General features: G+C 42.6%; 1 protein-coding gene across 10 annotated transcripts in view; it reads right to left on the reverse strand.

Annotated features, from left to right (window-relative positions):
• The window catches only part of LOC106582711 (neuron navigator 1), a 119,650-nt gene that overhangs the window by 67,970 nt on the left and 28,065 nt on the right, over positions 1–23,615 (reverse strand). For 6 of the 10 annotated variants that reach the window (XM_082967354.1, XM_014166058.3, XM_082967356.1 and 3 more), the window contains exons 3-4: positions 7,449–7,551; positions 4,625–4,987 (exon numbers count right to left, since the gene is read on the reverse strand). In XM_082967354.1, coding sequence (XP_082823480.1) covers positions 4,625–4,987; positions 7,449–7,551 — 466 coding nt within the window. Of the gene's footprint in view, positions 1–4,624; positions 4,988–7,448; positions 7,552–21,577; positions 22,782–23,615 lie in introns of those variants that run through there. The other 4 variants (XM_045705736.2, XM_082967357.1, XM_082967358.1 and 1 more) reach the window with 3 other exon arrangements.

The raw sequence follows: 23,615 nt of genomic DNA on the forward strand, positions 1-23,615 counted from the left end.
CTCTTTCTCTTCAATCTCATTCTGCTTCTCACTATGCCATGTCCATCTATCACACTTCTCAATATTTACACTGTAGTCTCTCATAGGCAGAGTGGACTGATTACCCAAGCGGGCCAGTCAGTCAGTGCCCCAGAAGCTGCAGAGTAAATCCCAGTGCATGTGGAGCAATGATAAAGTTCCTCACATCACACCAGAGAACTGGCCTGGATTCCCTGCATCTGCCTCTCCTCTCCCTGCCTACTGACTGTCAACTAGGGAGAGGGAATTAGAGAGAGAAAGAGAGAGGTGGGGGGGCAGAGAGAAAGGAGCAAAAAGAGAGATTGAGAGAGAGAAAGAGACTGTTAAACGAGTGTTAAATGAGCCATGAAAGGAGAGAATGCTGTGGCTCTGCACCTGGTAGACAGAACACCTGCCACGCCTGTCCTTGACACCTTGGCCTAGGATCAGACTGATGCCCTACCACGGCATTGATCAGTAGGCTACTGTTTCTAATGCGCAGTTGTTTGTCAGTGGGTTTTAACGGTTCAAAAAACTAGGGTAGTACTTTAAGCCAATGTCATTCTGTACTTCAGTCCTTTCTGCTTAAGTTGTTGGTAGCACAAAGTGACTTGCTCAATCCCATTTAGTGGAGAGGCAGGCACTGACTCGAGGGGCTCTGTGTGCGTTTGTGTCAGTTACACCCTCCTCCGTCTCTGCAGTGAGATGTGGGTGTGAATGAATGCCCACTGCTGTCTTTGACACGGCCAGCTCAGCAGGAGGGCTGGTAATGAATGTCATTACTGCACAACTCAGACGTGATCTGCACTCCTTTAGATCCATTTAGAGATCCACTTTTGGTTTTCCTGCCATTCGGAGATCTTACTTTCTACAAAATGGAAGATTCCAAGTCAGACAAAATCTTGTCTTGTTTCAGCAGATAATTTCCCAAGTTGTTGGAACGGCTAGGAACAGAGACGGAATAGTGAAGCTACGAGTTTGGAATTATTCTGGACTCTAGACTCTTGTTTAGAGCCTAGTGTTTGCACGTGTTTATTCACTAGTTGCCATCAACACACAAACACACACACACACACACACACACACACACACACACACACACACACACACACACACACACACACACACACACACACACACACACACACACACACACACACACACACACACACACACACACCCTATAAATGTGGGTGGTGATATGTCACACTGTAGGGGGAGGGCATGGAGGAGATATATTTCACAGAGCAATGAGTTTCAGCAGAGGGGGATTCGCATTAGTAGCTAGGTTTCCATCCAATTGGCAACATATTTCCATGCAAATATTTAAAAAATATGCATAAAATAATATGCACATTTTCCCACCAGATATACGTTTCCATCCATTTGACTTGTTGCAAATAACCTGTTTGGGATAGGGGGCAGTATTTTCACGGCCGGATGAAAAAACGTACCCGATTTAAACTGGTTACTACTCTTGCCCAGAAACGAGAATATGCATATTATTAGTAGATTTGGATAGAAAACACTCTGAAGTTTCTAAAACTGTTTGAATGGTGTCTGTGAGTATAACAGAACTCATATGGCAGGCAAAAACCTGAGAAAAGTCCAAGCAGGAAGTGGCCTGTCTGAGAATTTGTAGTTCTTCTTTTGATTCTCTATCGAAACTACAGTATCTGTGGGGTTACGTAGCACTTTCTAAGGCGTCCATTGGCTCTCTAAAGCCTTCAGAAAGTGGATTGAGGCGTCTTCTGTCTCTGGGCAGAGTATAGTAGCTCAGTTTGTCAGTGGTCTGCCTGGTGACAAAGAGATTGGATATGCGCGGTCACGTGAGCACGCTGTTTTTTCTTTTCCTCTTTGAATGAATACACTATTGTATTCATTCAATAGATTTTAAACAGCGTTTGACATGCTTCTAAGTACGGCAATGGAATATTATGAATTTTTTTGTCTCGAAATGCGCTCGCGCATTACCCTTTGGATAGTGACCTGAACGCAAGAACAAAACGGAGGTATTTGGACATAACTATGGATTATTTGGAACAAAAACAACATTTCTTGTGGAAGTAGCAGTCCTGGGAGTGCATTCTGACGAAGATCAGCAAAGGTAATACCATTTTTCTATTAGTAATTCTGAGTTTAGTGAGCCCCGAACTTGGCGGGTGTCAAAATAGCTAGCCGTGATGGTTGAGCTATTTACTCAGAATATTGCAAAATGTGCTTTCACCGAAAAGCTATTTTAAAATCTGACATAGCAATTGCATAAAGAAGTTCTGTATCTATAATTCTTAAAATAATTGTTATGTATTTTGTCAACGTTTATGATGAGTAATTTAGTAAATTCACCGGAAGTTTTGGGTGGGAATGCATGTTCTGAACATCACATGCCAATGTAAAAAGCTGTTTTTAGATATAAATATTAACTTGATTGAACAAAACATGCATGTATTGTATAACATAATGTCCTAGGAGTGTCATCTGATGAAGATCATCAAAGGTTAGTGCTTCATTTAGCTGTGTTTTGGGTTTTTGTGACATATATGCTTGCTTGGAAAATGGCTGTGTGATTATTTTTGTCTATGTACTCTCCTAACATAATCTAATGTTTTGCTTTCGTTGTAAAGCCTTTTTGAAATCGGACAATGTGGTTACATCAAGGAGAAGTTTATCTTTAAAATGGTGTAAAATAGTTGTTTGTTTGAGAAAGTTGAATTATGACATTTTGTTGTTTTTGAATTTGCCGCCCTGATATTTCACTGGCTGTGTCCCGCAGGCGTCCCACGTAGGCCATAGAAGATAAAAGGCTGTGCACTTAGCGGACATAAAAAATAACTTGTGCGGTAAATTCCAATGAACCAAATAAAAAATACTAGTGAAATGGGTTTCCATCGCATTTTCAACTCTACTGTAGGTTTTGCCACAAAACATGTTGCGTTATATAGCGAATGTGCCCATTCAGGACTTGACTGTAAGGGTACACTCTACTCAGCAAAAATGTTTGAAAAAATTTATTTTGATCCACCTCAGCAGAATCAGTCTGAGAAGAAGGCGACATGGTTGCTGCATCAAGCATGAATCCATAATAGACCCATTCAGGAACAAGCGAGTTACACTAGACAAGACTGCAGGGCTCCAGACTAACATGTTACCCTTGTGCCACTAACTTTTTCAGTTGGTGGCACCAGCCCATGATTAGGAAGCAAAAAAAATTGTTAAAATTGCAGCGTCACATAGTAGAATACATTTGAGTCATCATCTTATAAAGTAATTAAGAATGTTTTATTAAGAATGTAATAGACTACTGAGATGGTATTCTATAATATTCTAACATGTCCAAGCAGGAATGCATGATTAAAAAAATGTGATATGTCATGAATTTTGGGTTGACAATTAAGCAATTCTTGTTTTATTTTACTGTCAAAATAGGGCCCCGGAATTTTCTGATTTTTTGGTTCAGTAGAGAAGAATTTGACTTAATTTTTATGTGCACAAATATTATATATAGGCGTAATTCAACTAGTGCTAATTCACCACCTAAGCCAATGGAAACTCAAAACACATTAGCTAGAACGGTAACTCTAAATATAACACCTACTGCTAGTCGCCTTGTATTAATCGAACACTAAATGTAAATGTCCTAAAAAAAAAAAAATGTACAATGAGGCCTAGTGCACTTGCAATGGCCGATGCGCAATTTCGCCCCGCTCTGTATTTCAAAGCCATATCAGATATCTTGACTGAACCAGGTCTTCCATACCTACAGAAAGCTGAGACCCTAATCTCCTTATAATAGACAACTTGAACTAGTTGCATCCAAAGTATTTTTTTCCACGCAATTGCATTTTGAAATGTTACACAATCACGAGGGGCACACAAGGTGGGAGAGAGAGTATGAGAAGCTCACTCGGGGTCATTACAGCAGCCGGGCCCAGCGAAACAGGCAGGCACAGCGGCAAGGCAGACACTTTTAATACAGGAATCATGAGAATAATGCACTTTACTGTTTAACAAATTAATGGTTTTATTCGCTCTAAAAATAGGACGTTTTGATGTAGATGACGAGGTAGAATGTGCAGCTCGCACCAGTGTAACCAATCCAACATTTTACTCGCACAGCCAAGATAAAGGGCCTCAAAATGTGACTAAATGGTCGCAGTCTAGAGCCCTGGACTGCTGAGGACAGCGCTGTGAAAGGGTTACTCCAAGCACAGTGCATCCAAATCCATGCTTGACTTGATGCTTGTTTCATGATATACCGTAAGTTGTAGGACCAAGTGATAACAACCATCAGTAGAATCCACAAGGACAAAATCAAAGATCATTTTACAGTAGGATGCAAAGTGAGTCTTACTGAAGAATTGGATCCAAAGCCTGCACAAACACCTAGAGTAGAATAACCCTGAGTTAGACAATAGAATAACCACAGGTGTCAAACTCATATCACAGAGGGCTGAGTTTCTGCAGATTTTCACTCCTACCTTGTACTTGATTGATCAATTAAGGTCACTGTTAAGTTAGGAACTCCCCTCACCTGGTTGTCTGACCCCCAAAAAATTGAAATAACAAAAACCAGCAGGCACTCGGCCTGCCATGGAATGAGTTTGACACCCCTGCTATATCCCCTTACCCATTGGCTAGGTTGTCATCGTCATCCTCTGGCATGCTCTTTCCCAGCAGGTCGCTGTCGCTCAGGTAACCAGACTTGAGGTCAGCATCGTCCACATCCAGCCCTTCGATGAGCTCGATTCGGGAGGAGTGGCTAAGACGGCTGGAGACTCGGGCAGGCATGGTGTGGGCCGTATACTGGGACCCGGCCTTTCCCCCATGGTACACGCCGCTGCCCGTGGATGAGGGGGCGTCTCCAGCCTGCAGCCGGGGGCTGGACTGGCCGTGGCGCCAGGAGAGAGGAGACGAGCGATTGGACAGACTGGACATGCTGCGGGCGTTGGTCTCGTCACTGTCATAGCAAACATTACTGCTCTCCAGACAGCTGGGGAGAGGAAAGGAAGAGAGAGAGGTTATAGTATTGTAGAAATGGAATGAATGAGAGGACATAAAGGGAGGTCGGAAAAACAAAGAGCTTGAGGGACTTACAGAGAGAGAATTAGAGAAAGAAATTCTATTTCCTGTTTCTCACTCTCTGTCATCGGGCCTTTAAAGAAATCTGTCCTGACATATAGTCTCTGCTGACCCAGATACAGCTGTAACGTTCACTCTCAGCCTTCAGCGACTAAAACAAAGAATGGGTGGCATCTCAGAACTCAAGGGCATCTCGCTTGCTATAGTATAAGAGCATAGCATCATTGTGTGAACAGAGAAAAGTATTTTGTCGCCTCTCTCCCTTTGCCGGGATCGTTCATAACCCTCAGCGATATGTTCACAATATAATTACCAGCTGGGATTTACAGACCCAAGGTAATCAGCACATAATCACACACCGCCAACATACATTTTTTTTATGATTGCTCGGGCCAGGAGTTTTTCTTGACTACATGACCTGACCAGGGAAAACTCTGGGCCATTGTGTCAGCCAGTGAAAGGTGAACCAATGTGGACTAGAGAGAAGTTCTAGTTTAGACTTAGTTTAGACTAGAGAGTACTTCTAGTCTGTTGTCTAAGTGAGAGGTTAGACTAGAGAGTCGTTCTAGTTTAGACTAGAGAGTCGTTCTAGTTTAGACTAGAGAGTACTTCCAGTCTGTTGTCTAAGTGAGAAGTTAGACTAGAGAGAAGTTCTAGTTTAGACTAGAGAGTAGTTCTAGTCTGTTCTCTAAGTTGGTCAGGATTTGCAATGCCCTCCCGATGGCAAGGAGCTTCTGCTGAGTCTGGCGATTACATAACCAGATGCACCAACCAGCTCAGATGAATAATGCAATGCCTGCCTGAGACCATGTGGGTGTTTTTTCCTCCTGCTATTTCTGTACTTCTGTAGATGGATAATTCATCAACAGGGACTGTTAACTGTTACTGCCTCAGGAACACATTCCGACTCCCACAATGCTTCAGTGGAATGATACATTAGCTCACAGTAGGACGGTACTTCCTTGAGAGTTTTGAAATGTAGTTTAACTTCAATTTGTAAGATAGTTTGAACTCATGGACGCACATCATACAATCCCATACGTTAGGGTATATGTTTGGGAGTTATGACAGGGAGCTGAACTAGTGACAGAATTACGGCCGGTCAGAGAGCTGTTAAAAAAAACATGCTGTACGCAGTGAGGTAAAGTAATTCGAAGCTTATGATTTATTAGTAGTACTGTATGTGGATGTTACAGTACCTACAGTCCATTTGTGCTTTAGAGCAGGGCTCTCTAACCATTTTCCTGGAGAGCTACCATCCTAGGTTTTCATTCCAACCCTAATCCAGTGCACCCGATTCTAATTATTAGCTGGTTGATAAGATGAATCAGGTTAGTTACAACTGGGGCTGGAGCGACAGCATACAGTAGGGTAGTTCTCCAGGAACAGGGTTGAAGAGCCCAGCCCTAGAGCAGGGTTTCCCAAACTCGGTCCCGGGGCCCCCACCCTGAGTGCACATTTTGGTTTTGGCCCTAGCACTACATAGCTGATTCAAATAACCAACTCATCATCAAGCTTTGATTATTTGAATTAGCTGTGTAGTGCTAGGGTCAAAAACCTAAATGTGCACCTGGAGGGGGGGCAGGACTGAGTTTTGAAAACCCTGCTCTAGAGTTTGGTGGCCAAGGTCGAAAGACATGAGTTTTTAGATGGGTGAAGTGGCAGAGGTGTCTGTCAGTCTCCAGAGGCCAGGGCTATGGAAATTCAGAGCTCATATCTGGGATGGAATCCCTTAGGACATGAACACCACACACATCAAAGAGAGACCAAACGGCAACAGCAATATTGGTAGGCAGAGCACATACTGTTGAGCTAGAGATAAGAAGCAGGCAAAAATGGCTGATGTACAGTCTTTGAATGCAGAACTTCTTCAATAACCTGTGGAGTTATTATTGTTTGTGTCTCATCATGATAGAGACCGTCTGAAACTAATACTCGACAAAGGGTTTCCCAGAATGTAATGGTCATGATTGACAGGATTTGTTTAACAGGTGGCAAGTTGCCAAGAAGACGTAAAGGCGGGCAGTTGTGTAAACATGATTGTGTGTACTCTATCGATCTGTCCATTGTGTTTCATGTGTGTCTGAGTATGCTACATTTCTCAAATAAATCCATAGCTTTCTTCTGTCTACACGTACAGCATCTTGCTGAACCAATGAAACAATATACAGTTGACAGGTAATGTGTGGGTAGCAAGTAATGTTTGCGCAGATGGAACTTTAAAAGAAAGAAAAATACGGAAATAAAAGGATACTCTGGGTTTTGAGAATGCGCTTTAACATTATGCCCTGTTCACATCAGTACGTGGCATCAGAAGCACCCCAGTATTGCCTACCATAATCTATAAACTCAATGTACGGTAATGGACTCACCCATGGCTGAGCTGGGCACCGCGTAGACTGGACATGGTATCTTCCAGGTTCTGTCTGAGGTCAAGGACGTTCTGCACCGTGCGTTTCCTCTGAGACTCTGGGTCTGTGGGGACATCACATCAGTCACTGTGGTCAGACACACAATGCAATCACATATTCCATGTATCACTGTCAAACTGTTTGTGTCTTATTCCCTTGGATATCCCAAAGATTTTCCTCTCTGCAAATAAATATTAAAGTTCCAGTGTGAACACACTGTTGTGACTGTGGACTAGTATTGTGTAGTGACAGGTGTTTTGCTGGTGAGAAGCATCCATGCTGCGTTCACATTGTTAGGAAGACAAATGTGACTCCCTGGGCTCCCTCACCATGGCAACGCTGCTCTAACCCCCCCTACAGGATCCTGACATAGTACAGCTCTAACTGTGGAACACCCCTGTTTTGGATCTTGACGTGGTACAGTCCTAGATGTAAAACACTGATGACAGTGACTGGGACTGTGAGTGGCCACCAGGGGGATGCTTCTGACGTTCTGTCGAAACTACAAACTCTATAGCCTCCCAGTAGGGAAGACATGCATTCTCCTTGATGTGTGTGCGTGTTCCTACACACGTTTATGCAATTATAGCATAGCACAATCACAATCTCGCACATACATTCAGTCACACCCTCTACCCTTGCACATACTGTATACACACACACACGCTCACAATAATCCATAGTAAAGCATAGCAAAACAAAGGGAAATGTCATAATGGATGATGTGAATCCTACATGGACAGCGGACAAGACATGACCATCCTATCCTAAATCAATAACATGAAGCCATGCTATCTGTCTCATTTGTTAAAATGAATGACTGGATTTCTGTGTGACCACGATGGTGAAGAAGGGAGATGTGGGAAAATAGGAATGCTGTTTTCTACTATACAGTACAATAGCTACAGGCAATAGCCCATAAGAGGTGAAAAAAATGTATCATCCACTGCATTAACTGAAGGTGTTGGCTAAGAGTCAAGGATAGTAGAGGAAACCCATCTAAAATAATGGGTCATACTCATTAGTTATTCACTGTGAGGCAATTCAAGGGAATAAGACACGTGGAGAGGCTGTAAATTAGCGAACAGCCTTAAATAAAAATGTATGGCCTTTCGTACCTCTTTCACTATCATGAAAATGTGGATATAGAAACATGGCTGTAATGTTAATGTTCTGAGAAGTGCTATTGTAAGCTAAATGTATGCTCTCGTTCAGACGTTTTAAACTTGTGTAATTACACTCTCTAGTCCTTTCAGCATCAGTAGATTGAAAATAAGGACCTCTGCTGCTCACAGTATTTCAAACAGTTTACACTTGAGCTCATATCATAATCTGCTTACATCAGCTCAAACTCAATCTCATTAAAAACCAGTCTTTGCCAGAAGCTGAAACATAGCCTTGTCCCAGATCTATTTGTGTTTTTGCCTACTCCATTGTCATTGTCAAGCCAAACATGTTTAACATGACAATTCCATAAGGAGTTGGTAACAAAGCAGAAACATACTGGCACCCAGGCTAGCTGAGCCATGTACCATTCCTTCATATTTAGCCTACCACCACAGCAGACACACCCTTTAACAAGGCTCCTTTAGTTTGACTGAACAGGAAGAGTCATTTATAGCTTAATCCTACATAATGCCTGCTGATACAGTATATTGGATCTATACAAATCTATCAAAATATGTTGATAAAAATGGTGAATATGATCGAAAAGAGAAATCTAGCTACCTTTGAGAAATCTATTTATAGTTCTGATATCGCTGGTCGGTAAGAAGGCAACATCGAAATGTATTGGTGAATTTCTATACAGTGCCATTTGAATTAATATCTTACTAACCATAAAATGTACTCATGTCATCAACCACTTCACAACCTCAGAGCACCACTGCCCTGGACCTACTGTAAGGATGTGATCTCCATCATACATGGGAAACATCCTTATCTTTGTGGTGGCAACCACCACTACAAAGATATAGACCAAAACCAGAAAGCCGAGCCAGCCAGCAGAGCTCATAGCAGACATGCATGCAGGCGCCGCACCCCATGTGCTGCTGAGGAAATAGGTCTACATGGTAAAGTGATTGGCAGGTCCCTGGTGCCCTGCACTGAGAAGAGAGAAGACATTCTGTAGTTCTAACAGGAATCCTCCTCACTCGCAGACAGACAGAATGCTTAAGCAGATCTCAATGGAAAGACCATGGACATTGTGAATACTTTCAATCTCAAAAAATCAAAAAACCTACTGTTTAAATTATAAATTTTTGGGCAGAAATAACTGACATGTTTCTATCGGTTCGGCTCTCTTTTTTTTCCTTTATCTTTATTTAACTAGGCAAGCCAGTTAAGAACAAATTCTTATTTTCAATGACGGCCTAGGAACAGTGGGTTAACTGCCTTGTTCAGGGGCAGAAAGACAGATTTTTTACCTTGTCAGCTCAGGGATTTGATTTTGCAACCTTCCAGTTACTAGTCCAACGCTCTAACCACTAGGCTACCTACCTCTTAGGTCTGACAGACAGGGTAAACTTGTATAGATTAGTTAATCTAGACTGATTTGGCAGTCTGGAATCCCTGTTTGTTCATTCAATAGATTAGTCTGTTCACTGAGAAGACGATAGAATGGCAATGAAAGGCCTATAAATTGTCTCCCACACTAAAACACCCCACTTCAACTGTACAAACAGCCCAAAGGATAGGTGATAACCAAATGGTAGGGTCCGATCTCACAGCATAATGGTGCCTTCTCCCAAACTCGAATGAGTGCAAAGGTCGAGAAATCCTACAGCAAGAAAATCCCTTTCATCTATTTAATCTGTGTGGACATGCATAGTTTTCTACTGTCAGTTATATCCAGTAGCATGGGGGAGAGAATGTAAGATATTCTCCTACTGGATCAGCATGACCAGTGATTCCAGATGAGTTTGCCTCACCCATTTTACCCTACATACAGTGCCTTCAGAAAGTATTCTTACCCCTTGACTTATTCCACATTTTGTTGTGTTACAGCCTGAATTCAAAATGGATTACATTGATTTAGCTCAACCATCTGCACACAATGCCCCAATAATGACAAAATAAAAACATGTTTTTAGACATTTTTAGAAATGTATTGACAATGAAATACAGAAATATCTCATTTACATAAGTATTCACACCCCTGAGTCAGTACTTTGTAGAATCATTTTTGGCAGCAATTACAGCTGTGAGTAAGTCTCTAAGCACTTTCCACACCTGGATTGTGCAACATTTGCCCATTATTATTTTCAACATTCTTCAAGCTCTGTCACATTGGCTGATCATTGCTAAACAACCATTTTTGCATCTTGGCATAGGTTTTCATTAACTAGGCCACTTAGGAACATTCACTGTTTTCTTGGCTCCAGTGTAGATTTGGCCTTGTGTTTTAGGTTATTGTCCTGTTGAATGAAGGTTAATTAATATCCTAGTGTCTGGTGGAAAGCAGACTGAAACAGGTTTTCCTCTAGGATCTTGCCTGTGCTTAGCTCTATTCCGTAATTTTTTTTATCCTGAAAAACTCCCCAGTCCTTAACAATTACAAGCATACCCATAACATGATGCAGCCACCACTACGCTTGACAATATGGAGCGTGGTACTCAGTCATGTGTTGTATTGGATTTGCCCCAAACATAACACTTCGTATTCAGGACAAAACGTGAATTGCTTTGCCACATATTGTTTGCAAACAGGATGCATGTTTTGAAATATCTTTATTCTGTACAGGTTTCCTTCTTTTCACTCCATTAATTAGGTTAGTATTGTGGATTAACCATAATGTTGTTGATCCATCCTCAGTTTTCTCTTATAACAGCAATTAAACTCTGTAACTGTTTGAAAGTCACCATTGGCATCATGGTGAAATCCCTGAGCGGTTTCCTTCCTCTTCGACAACTGAGTTAGGAAGAATGCCTGTATCTTTGCAGTGACTGGGTATATTGATACACCATCCAAAATGTAATTAAACACTTTACCATGCTCAAAGGGATATACAATGTCTGCTTTTCTTTATTTTTACCCATCTACCAATAGGTGCCCTTCTTGAAACCTCCCTGGTCTTTGTGGTTGAATCTGTCTTTGAAATTCACTGCTCGACTGAGGGACCTTACAGATAATTGTATGTGTGGGGGTACAGAGGTAGTCATTCAAAAATCGTGTTAAACACAGAGTGAGTCCATGCAACTTATTATGGGACTTGTTAAGCACATTTTTACTGCTGAACTTATCTAGGCTTGCCATAACAAAGGTGTTGAATACTTATTGACCCAAGACATTTCAGCTTTTCATTTTTAATTCATTTGTAAAATTTTGGAAAAACATCATTCCACTTTGACATCATGGGCTATTGTTTGTTCGCCAGTGACAAAAAAAAATCTCTATTTAATATATTTTACATTCAGGCTGTAACACAACAAAATATGGAAAAGCCAAAGGTTTTGAATACTTTCTGAAGGCACTGTACCTACAGTATTTGACTGCTATTCTATGGCAGTGTATGCAGCCTATTGTCACAGTCATGGTGGGCTTGCACAGTTCACATCTAATTACTGCAGAAAGACATGTATGCTGCATCCGCCTCATCTGCTAGTTCTCTTGTTGTCGTCGTAGTAACCCAGAGCTATGCTTACTACCCTGCCCTGCTCTCCTCGTGGACATGGCTATTGAAGGAATACGCATTCATACTCAATCTGCCATTGCGAACTAGTCGAATTCCATCTCCCTTAGTTGTGTTAACATGCACTCCTTCTCCATCCCCCATTACACTGTACGGCCATTTTACAATACAGTTGAATATAGACAATTGCCGATTGCTATTGAGGTTCCCTCCGCATTCTCGTCCATTACAGCTGCACTATACTGTACAATAGAGGCTATGTATTGGGTGAACCAAAGTCTATCTTCAGCTCTGTCTTATGGTGAGAGGGTTGGACTGTGTTGTTCTGGTAGTGGATAGAGGTCGCATTACACAAACTGACTTCATAAATAAGTCTATTATGACATCCAGAGGACAACTGTACCACCAAATCAGAATAAAGTCCTATGATGTGTCGCACAAAAAGAGCCTCTATATTGAGGAATAAAAACAGTCTTTTCATTAATGCTGTTGTGAGCAATAAATCAAATTAAAAGTGGGTTAGTGCTGCATTATGCAGACTATGAATGCAGAAGTATATGAATAAATGTATCTGTCCAATAGATTGGTTAGCTGAGAACATCACAAAAACAATTTTGTTTATTTTAACTAGGCAAGTCAGTTAAGAACAAATTCTTATTTACAATGACAGCCTACCCCGGACGATGCTGGGCCAATTGTGTGCCGCCCTATGGGACTTCCAATCACGGCCGGATGTGACACAGCCTGGAATTGAACCAGGGACTGTAGTGACACCTCTGGCACTGAGATGCAGTGCCTTAGACCGCTGCACCACTCTGGGAGTGCTTCAATGGGTCACAAGTCCGTGTGTTATTTATGTTTTTAATACAAATTGGAGACGAAATATAGTTTACATGTCAACAATCTTCGAAGCCAACCTGTCTGTTTTGCCCCATAGTTGCACAAGGGTCAGTTTTGTTGCTAAACAACCAACCCGTCTATAAGGACAGCTATTGTACGATACCATGCCGTAGGGAAGGAACATTTTCTCAAAGAAAGACTGGCACAAAAGCATGTTCCGTAATAAAATACATTTCTGATAAATGTTAGCGCTGCATAATGGAGTAAGATAACCATTTTTGAATAAAACACAAATATTGACTGTATTATGGCACATAAACAATTGTATAATGAGACAGAAAAACAATTGAATACAGACATTTTGCGATTCATTTAAATATGTGGATTTTTCGTGCCTGCTTTCTTTTCTGAGTGGCGACTTTGTTTACATTATCTAATCAAACATCAATCATTTTTTCTATTCCACGAAGGGGAACACTTACTGTACATAAGTAGACCATTTTTCATTCGGTCTTGTCATGTAGTTGCCATGTAAATGCGTTTAATCCCCATTGGTATTTCAATTTTTATTAACACGTGGGTCAAAACCTTTTAGTAACCATGTCTACGATTTCCGACGATACCCCCATCCTTTTGAAACAACGTTTCACACTTTTCACCGATAGTAAAGTCCAGGAGAAAAGATGGTTTGCACAGGTAATCGTACAGTATACATTGTCATTTTCTATTTTGAAAGCAATCGGTGAAGTGACACAGCCAAATGAAAGCTAAACAGAGCTACATTGTCAGGTGGCCGTGGGTTGAGCCTTGGTACTCACAGACAATTAGCTAACTACCCCCTAAATGGGCTGTCTGTCAGGCCTACTGTTCGTCAATGAGAATTACTCCTGCAAACACGCACATTTATTTGTTGACATTTTGGTCAAGTTTCCCTTATGTACATTTGCAGAGGCAATCACCTGTAGATTTTTATTCCCAGTTCCACAAAGAGAAGTAGTCTGGGTGTGTGTGTGTGTGCATGTGTGTGTTAACAATGAATAATTAATTAAGCAGATGCTTTAATTGAGATTTCCTCGTTTTAAAATAATGTGACACTTAAAATCTCTATACCTTAATAAATCTAGGAGGATGTGAATTAAGAACATTTCAGAAAATGTCTCTAGTGGTTCCTACGCAACCAATTGTTCCTACGCAACCACGCAGATTCCAAGATGGCGAAGCAGTGCAGACATGGTTTGTTGTTTCTCCCGTGAACATTTTGTATTATTCGTCTTTTTAAAAAATATATTTCAATTTATTTTCAATCTCTTTCCTTATTTTTAAATTAAATATACCTTCCGGCAACCCACCTCACCCAATGTGATACAGCTCCGCAATTTTTTAGACCTTTGCCAGAACTTCCATCAGATGCCAGCCATCAGAAGCTAACCAGCTAATTAGCAACTAGCTATTTAGTCATTGTCAGCCACTGTCTGAATCCTGGCTTAGGAAGGCCACCAAAAAGATTTCCATCCCCAACTACAACATTTTCCGTCAAGATAGAACTGCCAAAGGGGGAGAAGTTGATAGCCTGCAAAGTTCTGTCATACTTTCCAGGTCTATGCCCAAACAGTTCGAGCTTCTAATTAAAAAAATTAATCTCTCCAGAAATAAGTCTCTCACTGTTGCTGCCTGTTATAGACCACCCTCAGCTCCCAGCTGTGGCCTGGACACCATATGTGAATTGATTGCCCCCAAACTATATTCTGTTAGGTGACCTAAACTGGGATATGCTTAACACCCCGGCCTTCCTACTATCTGAGGGAAAATAGTATTTGATCCCCTGCTGATTTTGTACGTTTGCCCACTTACAAAGAAATGATCAGTCTATAATTTTAATGGTAGATTTATTTGAACAGTGAGAGACAGAATAACAACAAACAAATTTGCATTTTAATGAGGGAAATAAGTATTTGACCCCCTCACAATCAGAAAGATTTCTGGCTCCCAGGTGTCTTTTATACAGGTAACGAGCTGAGATTAGGAGCACACTCTTAAAGGGAGTGCTCCTAATCTCAGTTTGTTACCTGAATAAAAGACACCTGTCCACAGAAGCAATCAATCAATCAGATTCCAAACTCTCCACCATGGCCAAGACCAAAGAGCTCTCCAAGGATGTCAGGGACAAGATTGTAGACCTACACAAGGCTGGAATGGGCTACAAGACCAACGCCAAGCAGCTTGGTGAGAAGGTGACAACAGTTGGTGCGATTATTCACAAATGGAAGAAACACAAAATAACTTTCAATCTCCCTCGGCCTGGGGCTCCATGCAAGATCTCACCTCGTGGAGCGGCAATGATCATGAGAACGGTGAGGAATCAACCCAGAACTACACGGGAGGATCTTGTCAATGATCTCAAGGCAGCTGGGACCATAATCACCAAGAAAACAATTGGTAACACACTACACCGTGAAGGACTGAAATCCTGCAGCGCCCCCGCAAGGTCCCCCTGCTCAAGAAAGCACATATACATGCCCATCTGAAGTTTGCCAATGAACATCTGAATGATTCAGAGGACAACTGGGTGGAAGTGTTGTGGTCAGATGAGACCAAAATGGAGCTCTTTGGCATCAACTCAACTCGCCATGTCTGGAGGAGGAGGAATGCTGCCTATGACCCCAAGAACACCATCCCCACCGTCAAACATGGAGGTGGAAACATAATGCTTTGGGGGTGTTTTTCTGCCAAAGGGACAGGACAACTTCACCGCATCAAAGGGACGATGGACGGGGCCATGTACGTCAAATATTGGGTGAGAACCTCCTTCGCTCAGCCAGGGCATTGAAAATGGGTCGTGAATGGGTATTCCAGCATGAGAATGACCCAAAACACACGACCAAGGCAACAAAGGAGTAGCTCGGGAAGAAGCACATTAAGGTCCTGGAGTGGCCGAGCCAGTCTCCAGACCTTAATCCCATAGAAAATCTGTGGAGGGAGCTGAAGGTTCGAGTTGCCAAACGTCAGCCTCGAAACCTTAATGACTTGGAGAAGATCTGCAAAGAGGAGTGGGATAAAATCCCTCCTGAGATGTGTGCAAACCTGGTGGCCAACTACAAGAAACGTCTGACCTCTGTGATTGCCAACAAGGGTTTTGCCACCAAGTACTAAGTCATGCTTTGCAGAGGGGTCAAATACTTATTTCCCTCATTAAAATGCAAATCAATTTATAACATTTTTGACATGCGTTTTATGTATTTTTTTGTTGTTTTTCTGTCTCTTACTGTTCAAATAAACCTACCATTAAAATTATAGACTGATCATTTCTTTGTCAGTGGGCAAATGTACAAAATCAGCAGGGGATCAAATACTTTTTTCCCTCACTGTATGCTAGATGCCCTCAATGTCACACAAATTATCAAGGTACCCACCAGGTACAACCCTAAATCTGTAAACATGGGCACCCTCATAGATATTATCCTGACAAACTTGCCCTCCAAATACACCTCTGCTGAGTTCAATCAGGATCTCAGCAATCACTGCCTCATTGCCTGCATCCGCTATGGGTCCGCGGTCAAACGACCACCCCTTATCACTGTCAAACGCTCCCTTAAACACTTCTGCGAGCAAGCCTTTCTAATCGACCTGGCCCGGGTATCCTGGAAGGATATTGACCTCATCCAGTCAGTCGAGGATGCCTGGTCGTTCTTTAAAAGTAATTTCCTCACCATCTTAAATAAGCATGCCCCTTTCAAAAAATGTAGAACTAAGAACAGATATAGCACTTGGTTCACTCCACGCCTGACTGCCCACAACCAGCACAAAAACATCCTGTGGCGGACTGCACTAGCATCAAATAGATATGCAACTTTCAGGGAAGTCAGGAACCAATACACGCAGTCAGTCAGGAAAGCAAAGGCTAGCTTTTTCAAACAGAAATTTGCATCCTGTAGCTCTAACTCCAAAATGTTTTGGGATACTGTACAGTCCATGGAAAATAAGAGCACCTCCTCCCAGCTGCCCATTGCACTGAGGCTAGGTAACACTGTCACCATGATAAATCCACGATAATCGAGAATTTCAATAAGCATTTCTCTACGGCTGGCCATGCTTTCCTCCTGGCTACTCGAACCCCGGCCAACTGCTCCGCACCCCCCGCAGATACTTGCCCAAGCCTCCCCAGCCTCTCCTTCACCCAAATCCAGATAGCAGATGTTCTGAAAGAGCTGCAAAATCTGGATCCCTACAAATCAGCTGGGCTAGACAATCTGGACCCTCTCTAAAATTATCGTCCGCCATTGTTGCAGCCCCTATTGCCAGTCTGTTCAACCTCTCTTTCGTATCATCTGAGATCCCTAAAGATTGGAAAGCTGCCGCGGTCATCCCCCTCTTCAAAGGGGGTGACACTCTAGACCCAAACTTTTACAGACCTATATCCATCCTGCCCTGCCTTTCTAAAGTCTTCGAAAGCCGAGTTAATAAACAGATCACTGACCATTTCGAATCCCACCGTACCTTCTTCGCTGTGCAATCCGGTTTCCGAGCTGGTCACGGGTGCACCTCAGCCACGCTCAAGGTCCTAAACAATATCATAAACGGCATCGATAAAAGACAGTACTGTGCAGCCGTTTTCATCGACCTGACCAAGGCTTTCAACTCTTGTCAATCACCGTATTCTTATCGGCAGACTCAACAGCCTTGGTTTCTCAAATGACTGCCTCGCCTGGTTCACCAACTACTTCTCAGACAGAGTTCAATATGTCAAATCGGAGGGCCTGTTGTCCGGACCTCTGGCAGCCTCTATGGTGGTACCACAGGGTTCAATTCTCGGGCTGACTCTTTTCTCTGTATATATCAACGATGTCGCTCTTGCTGCGGGTGATTCCCTGATCTACCTCTACGCAGACGATACCATTCTGTACACATCTGGCCCTTCTTTAGACACTGTGTTAACAAACCTCCAGACGAGCTTCAATGCCATACAACACTCCTTCCGTGGCCTCTAACTGTTCTTAAATGCTAGTAAAACTAAATGCATGCTTTTCAACCGTTTGCTGCCCGCACCCGCCCGCCCGACTAGCATCACTACTCTGGACGGTTCCGACTTAGAATATGTGGACAACTACAAATACCTTGGTGTCTGGCTAGACTGTAAACTCTCCTTCCAGACTCATATTAAACATCTCCAATCCAAAATTAAATCTAGAATTGGCTTCCTATTTTGCAACAAAGCCTTCTTCACTCACGCCGCCAAACATACCCTCGTAAAACGGACCATCCTACAGATCCTCGACTTCGGTGATGTCATTTACAAAATAGCCTCCAACACTCCACTCAGCAAACTGGATGCAGTCTATCACATCCATCCGTTTTGTCACCAAAGCCCCATACACTACCTACCACTGCGACCTGTATGCTCTCGTCAGCTGGACCTCGCTACATATTCGTCGCCAGACCCACTGGCTCTAGGTCATCCACAAGTCTTTCCTAGGTAAATCTCTGCCTTATCTCAGCTCACTGGTCAAAATAACAAGACCCACCCGTAGCACGCGCTCCAGCAGGTATTTCTCACTGGTTGTCCCCAAAACCAACACCTCATTTGGCTGCCTTTCCTTCCAGTTCTCTGCTGCTAATGACTGGAACGAATTGCAAAAATTGCTGAAGCTGGACACTTATATTTTCCTCACTAACTTTAAACATCAGCTATCTGAGCAGCTAACCGATCACTGCAGCTGTACATAGCCCATCTGTAAATAGCCCATCCAATCTACCTACCTCATCCCCATATTGTTTTCATTTACTTTTCTGCTCTCTTGCACATCAGTATTTCTACTTGCACATCATCTGCACATCTATCACTCCAGTGTTAATTTGCTAAATTGTAATTACTTCGCTACTATGGCCTATTTATTGCCTTACCTCCTCATGCCATTTGCGCACACTGTATGTAGACTTTCTTTTTTTCAATTGTGTTATTGACTGTATGCTTGTTTATTCCATGTGATGTTGTTTGTGTCGCACTGCTTTGATTTATCTTGGCCAGGTCGCAGTTGTAAATGAGAACTTGTTCTCAACTAGTCTACCTGGTTAAATAAAGGTGAAATAAAAATATATATATATAAAAAAAAAAAAATTGCAATTATGTAAACACCAGAGCTGGGAATTGCCCGGGACCTCGCGATATGATACAATATGTATTGTGATTCTTACGATTCTTTCTATATTACCATTTGACACTGCAATTTTACTTCGATTTGATGTTCCAAACATACTGCTCAGTATATGTCTGCTGCAGAGAGACAAGAGAGAGCATGAAAAAATTCGATTTGATCAGTCATGGAAATAAAAGTGATGAAAACATGTTGGCTCACTATTTAAAAAGAATATGGAGAACAAGCTATAGGATGAAAAATACCAGAGTTTTGGCGGAGGTACTGCCGACTAGCTCTAGCTAACGCTTCATAGCAAAGGTACTTTTTAAAATATATTTTTTTAAATTGATACTTGGAGTCAAAGTATCTATATAATATTGTCCCAAAATAATATTGCAATATGTAACTGTATCAATTTTCCCCGATCATTAGTAAACACACATACACACAAACAATGGACTGTCAATGTTCAGAATGGGATTGTTGACTGACACTGTTTACTTGTCTCTAAGCCTGACGAACACGAGGGTTCGACGTCCCGTCCGTATAAACTAATAAGGCACGGAGAACAAATGAGATCAGTACAAATGTGTCCATTAACAAAATATGTCTCTAACTTAGCTAGCTGGTATGTCAACAAAACATAGGCTACCTCTATGTGACTAGCTGGAATGCTCATTGACTGGCTTGTTCATAAAACCTTTCGCTATTAAAATAGTATATCAATGAACAGATTCTAAACAACATAAGAATATTTGTGACAGAGCTGTGTTGTTTAAATCAGTCTCTAGGCTCTATGATTCAGGGCAGAGCTCACTGTCATTAGCCTTGAACCCCCTGGGAGCAACCGCCAGATACAGTCAAAGTAGTGGCCTAATAATCTCAAACCATCCAGTCCCATCTTCAATTACCGTCCATCTCAACATGTTTTTGTTAGAGTGGACCAGAGAAGAGCTGACCCTTTCAGGGGCCTGCAGAGAAACAGACCCCCAAAATGAGCGTTGTATGAAACCATAGTGAGGGTATGGGACTTGAAATTGGCAATTTAATAGAGCAGGGGTTGGACACAATTGAAATTGAGGTCACCGATTCAGCAGCTGATGCACAAACTGAAGTACAGTGGGATATATGCCAGCCATGTATGACTGTCAGAGAAAGACAAGGTTTGGGCGGGATATTTGGTTCTTGGTCCTAATCCGTGCTGTTGTTTCTGATCAATGTCAAAGCCAATTAACCCAACACACTAATCTAATGCACTCAGTTGGGATAATGACATGCATAGCCAGAGGCCAATAAAAAAAGCACAGTAGGCAATCCAGGGATCAACCTATATCACTGGTCAGTATAAAACCTGACAGAAAAATTACGTGGTACTGTATGTATCAGAAAAAGAGAGATATCCTGTTCAAAATGTGCTGTGTTTAGTCAATTATATCTCCACAGTATATCATCTCTATCCACCTGGTTGTAAACAAAGAGGTTGTCGTTCTACTGAGATACCTACAGGAGAGGGGGAGAGAGAGAGAGAGAGAGAGAGAGAGAGAGGGCCCAGCCATGGCCATTTTCTTTCCCATAGCAGACAGTGTGGGCACCATCTGTCAATGGCCACGGATGAATGGGGCTGGGAGGAGGCTAAATATGTGTCTCACAGTGGGCTGAAAATGAATTAAATATGGCTTGGTTTATTTCCCAGCTCCTATTTTCTGGAACTATTCACAGATATCCCTGCATGGAGCAAACAGAGGGCCACACAATCACTAAGGGCATAGCTTGTTAGTAGACCCACTGCAGCAGACTAGCTGAGATGGAATAGAGATCAGCAGGTCACTGACTAGACCTGGGTTTAATTTTTTTCTTTCATACCATTGAACAGCCAGTGCTATATAGTGATGGGGGAAAAATCAACACAGTTAAATATTGCAATATTACTTGGACGATATTATATCAATACTTTTACTCCCAAGTATCAATTTGCTGGCAATTCCCAGCCCTAGTGCTATAGGAAACAACCTTATACACACAATCCATGACATCATGCTTCACATGCCAGAGATAGAGTAGCCAGTAGGATATTAAAAACAATAACCTAAATGCATTGCAAACAATGGAGGTATTGTCCACCACCACCCGTCGTGTGATCCCAACCCCTGCTTCACAATAATGTGGAAACAACTTTAAATCAAAACGCAAAAGCTGGGGCAGCATTCAAGAGAAAGCTTTTCAAATGCATGCAATGTGAACTCTGAGAGACGGTGTAAAAACCGTAGAGGCTTTTTCTGAATCGATGCTGGGCCAGATTAGCTCCATTCAGGGACAATGAAGTCTGCAGCAGCAAGCAGGTGTTAGCGACAGCTGTAGTAAGGGGGCGTGTTGACTGTGCGAGGCATCGAGAGGAGACAGTGAGCAGAGAGGGGCGTTTCTATTTGTTGTGCTGTAGAAAGCAACAGGCTCGACAGGCAGGGAAAAGGTTCTGCTTGGTTTTACTCACCCAGCATCTGGCTGAAGAGAAGCTGCTCCAGGTCACCAAGGACAGTCACTACCAGCTCTGGATCCACCTTGAGGAAGGACTGGCTCCCATCCCCTTGGCCCTTGGCCCCTGCCTCCCCAGAAGCTCCCGCCACCTGCTTCTTGTTGACAGCCTTGGCCTTGCTGGAGAGGATCTCATCATCAGATTTGCCATCCTCAGGGGCCTTACTCAGGGGTTTCACCTCTGCATAGGGACCTCTAGGGATCCGGCTCTGACCGGGTCTGACCAGGCCAGAAGGAGCCGCCAGTGGGCTGAAGGGTTTGGGTTTGCCCTGGAAGAGAGAGTGCTCTGACTTGGAGAGGTTGCGTGAGAGTGGCGCGCCCCCTCCTCCGCCACTGCCACCCCCTCCTGCCAGCTTGGGCTTGCCCGTCTTGAGATGCCCTGCTCCAGGCTTGGCCATGTCATCACACCACTTGGGCTCGTAGAGGTGCATCTTCTTCTCTGCATCGGTGAGCACGGCCAGGTTGGTCAGGGACCTCTGCTTGCGGAGGTTGGAGGACACAGGCAGCCGCCCTTCAGAGCTACCTGCACGGTACACCCTCAGTTCCCCTCGCTGGGCACTCTGGGGCATCCCCGACTTGCCCCTCTTGGCTGCCATGCCAACAGCTTTGCCCTCGGCTTGGCCGTACGTTTTCGTACTTTCCGCCCGTTCCATCTTTAAATCTCCTTCTCTGCCTCCTTTCACACTACTTCTGAGCATGCCTCCTGCATGAGAGCATTAAGAAAAGCATCACCAAGGAGAAAAAATTGTATTCCTCTCGGTCCCCTTGTCCTTGTCAAGAGAAAACAGAAAAAGGCAACCAAAACACAGTTCTTGGATCTTTGGTCCTTTTTTCAGACAGATTATAATTATTTTCCTCTCCTCCTTCCCCCTCTCTGTCCTCATGACAGACTCTCCCTTCTTTTCTCTCCTTTCTTTCCCTGTCCTCTCTCTCTCTCGTTCTCCCTGGCTCCGTTTTCTACTCCTCCCTTCAGCAGAGCCTCCTGCCGCTGAAGCGCGCAGCAGCAGAATGACAGTAGCAGCAGACGCAACAACAATCCCTCCCCCCTCTTCCTCCTCCTCCTTCTCTCCCCCCTCCTCCCTGTCTCATCCTATGTACCATTTAAAGATACTTTGCTCTGCCTCAGCAGTATGTGTGAAATGTAAAGGGAGCGATGAGAAATGATAAGCTTGGCATTTTTAAAACTGGACAGCATAATAGTTTTTTTTTATCACAGGCATGTTTTCACACACCCTCATCTCTCTCAATCCCTTTGTTCTTCCCCTCCCCCCTCCCTTCACCTCTTGGGTCAGGCACGTTCATCGCACACACAATTATGCATGATTTGCCTGTGTGCTGTGGAAATGGATTGTGCAGTCAGACACATTTAGGCACGTCGTTTACTCAGTGCACAAAATGAACAGGGTTAACAGCCCGTGAGGAAAGCTGTGTCCAAAAGCCCACAACAACTGGAACATCCAGCTTAGCTGTTTATCCTGTCTGAGCTGCCTTATTAAGTAACTCTAACCCTGATTTAATCATATGCTTAAATCTACTGAGTGTTATTGACTTTTTACTTAAATGGAACTAGTCCAATGATGTTTACAGAAGAACAATGCTGTCCAATAAGTTTCAAAGTGTGTCAATACCTTATTTTCATATATATATATATATATATATATATATATATATATATATATATATATATATATATATATATATATATATATATATATATATATATATATATATATATATATCAGTGTAAGTATACACCAGGACTGTACAAACATAATTTGGAAGTCATAATTTACTATCAACATTAACATCTTATTTAGAAAAACCACAAATATTTCTGTCAGATAATATCACTTGTGTATCAAAATTGTATTGGTCGCGTACACAGTTTCACACAATAGGAAACAAGCTTGTCAGAGCAGCTTGGGAGTGAGGTCATCATCAATAGACTAAACTCTGCATGAGGGAATTGCTTGGGACGAGCAAGAACAAGTTTCAAA

The sequence above is a fragment of the Salmo salar genome, chromosome 22 (genome assembly GCF_965601325.2).
Source record: "Salmo salar chromosome 22, fSalSal1, whole genome shotgun sequence".
In the NCBI taxonomy this organism is placed as follows: domain Eukaryota; kingdom Metazoa; phylum Chordata; class Actinopteri; order Salmoniformes; family Salmonidae; genus Salmo; species Salmo salar.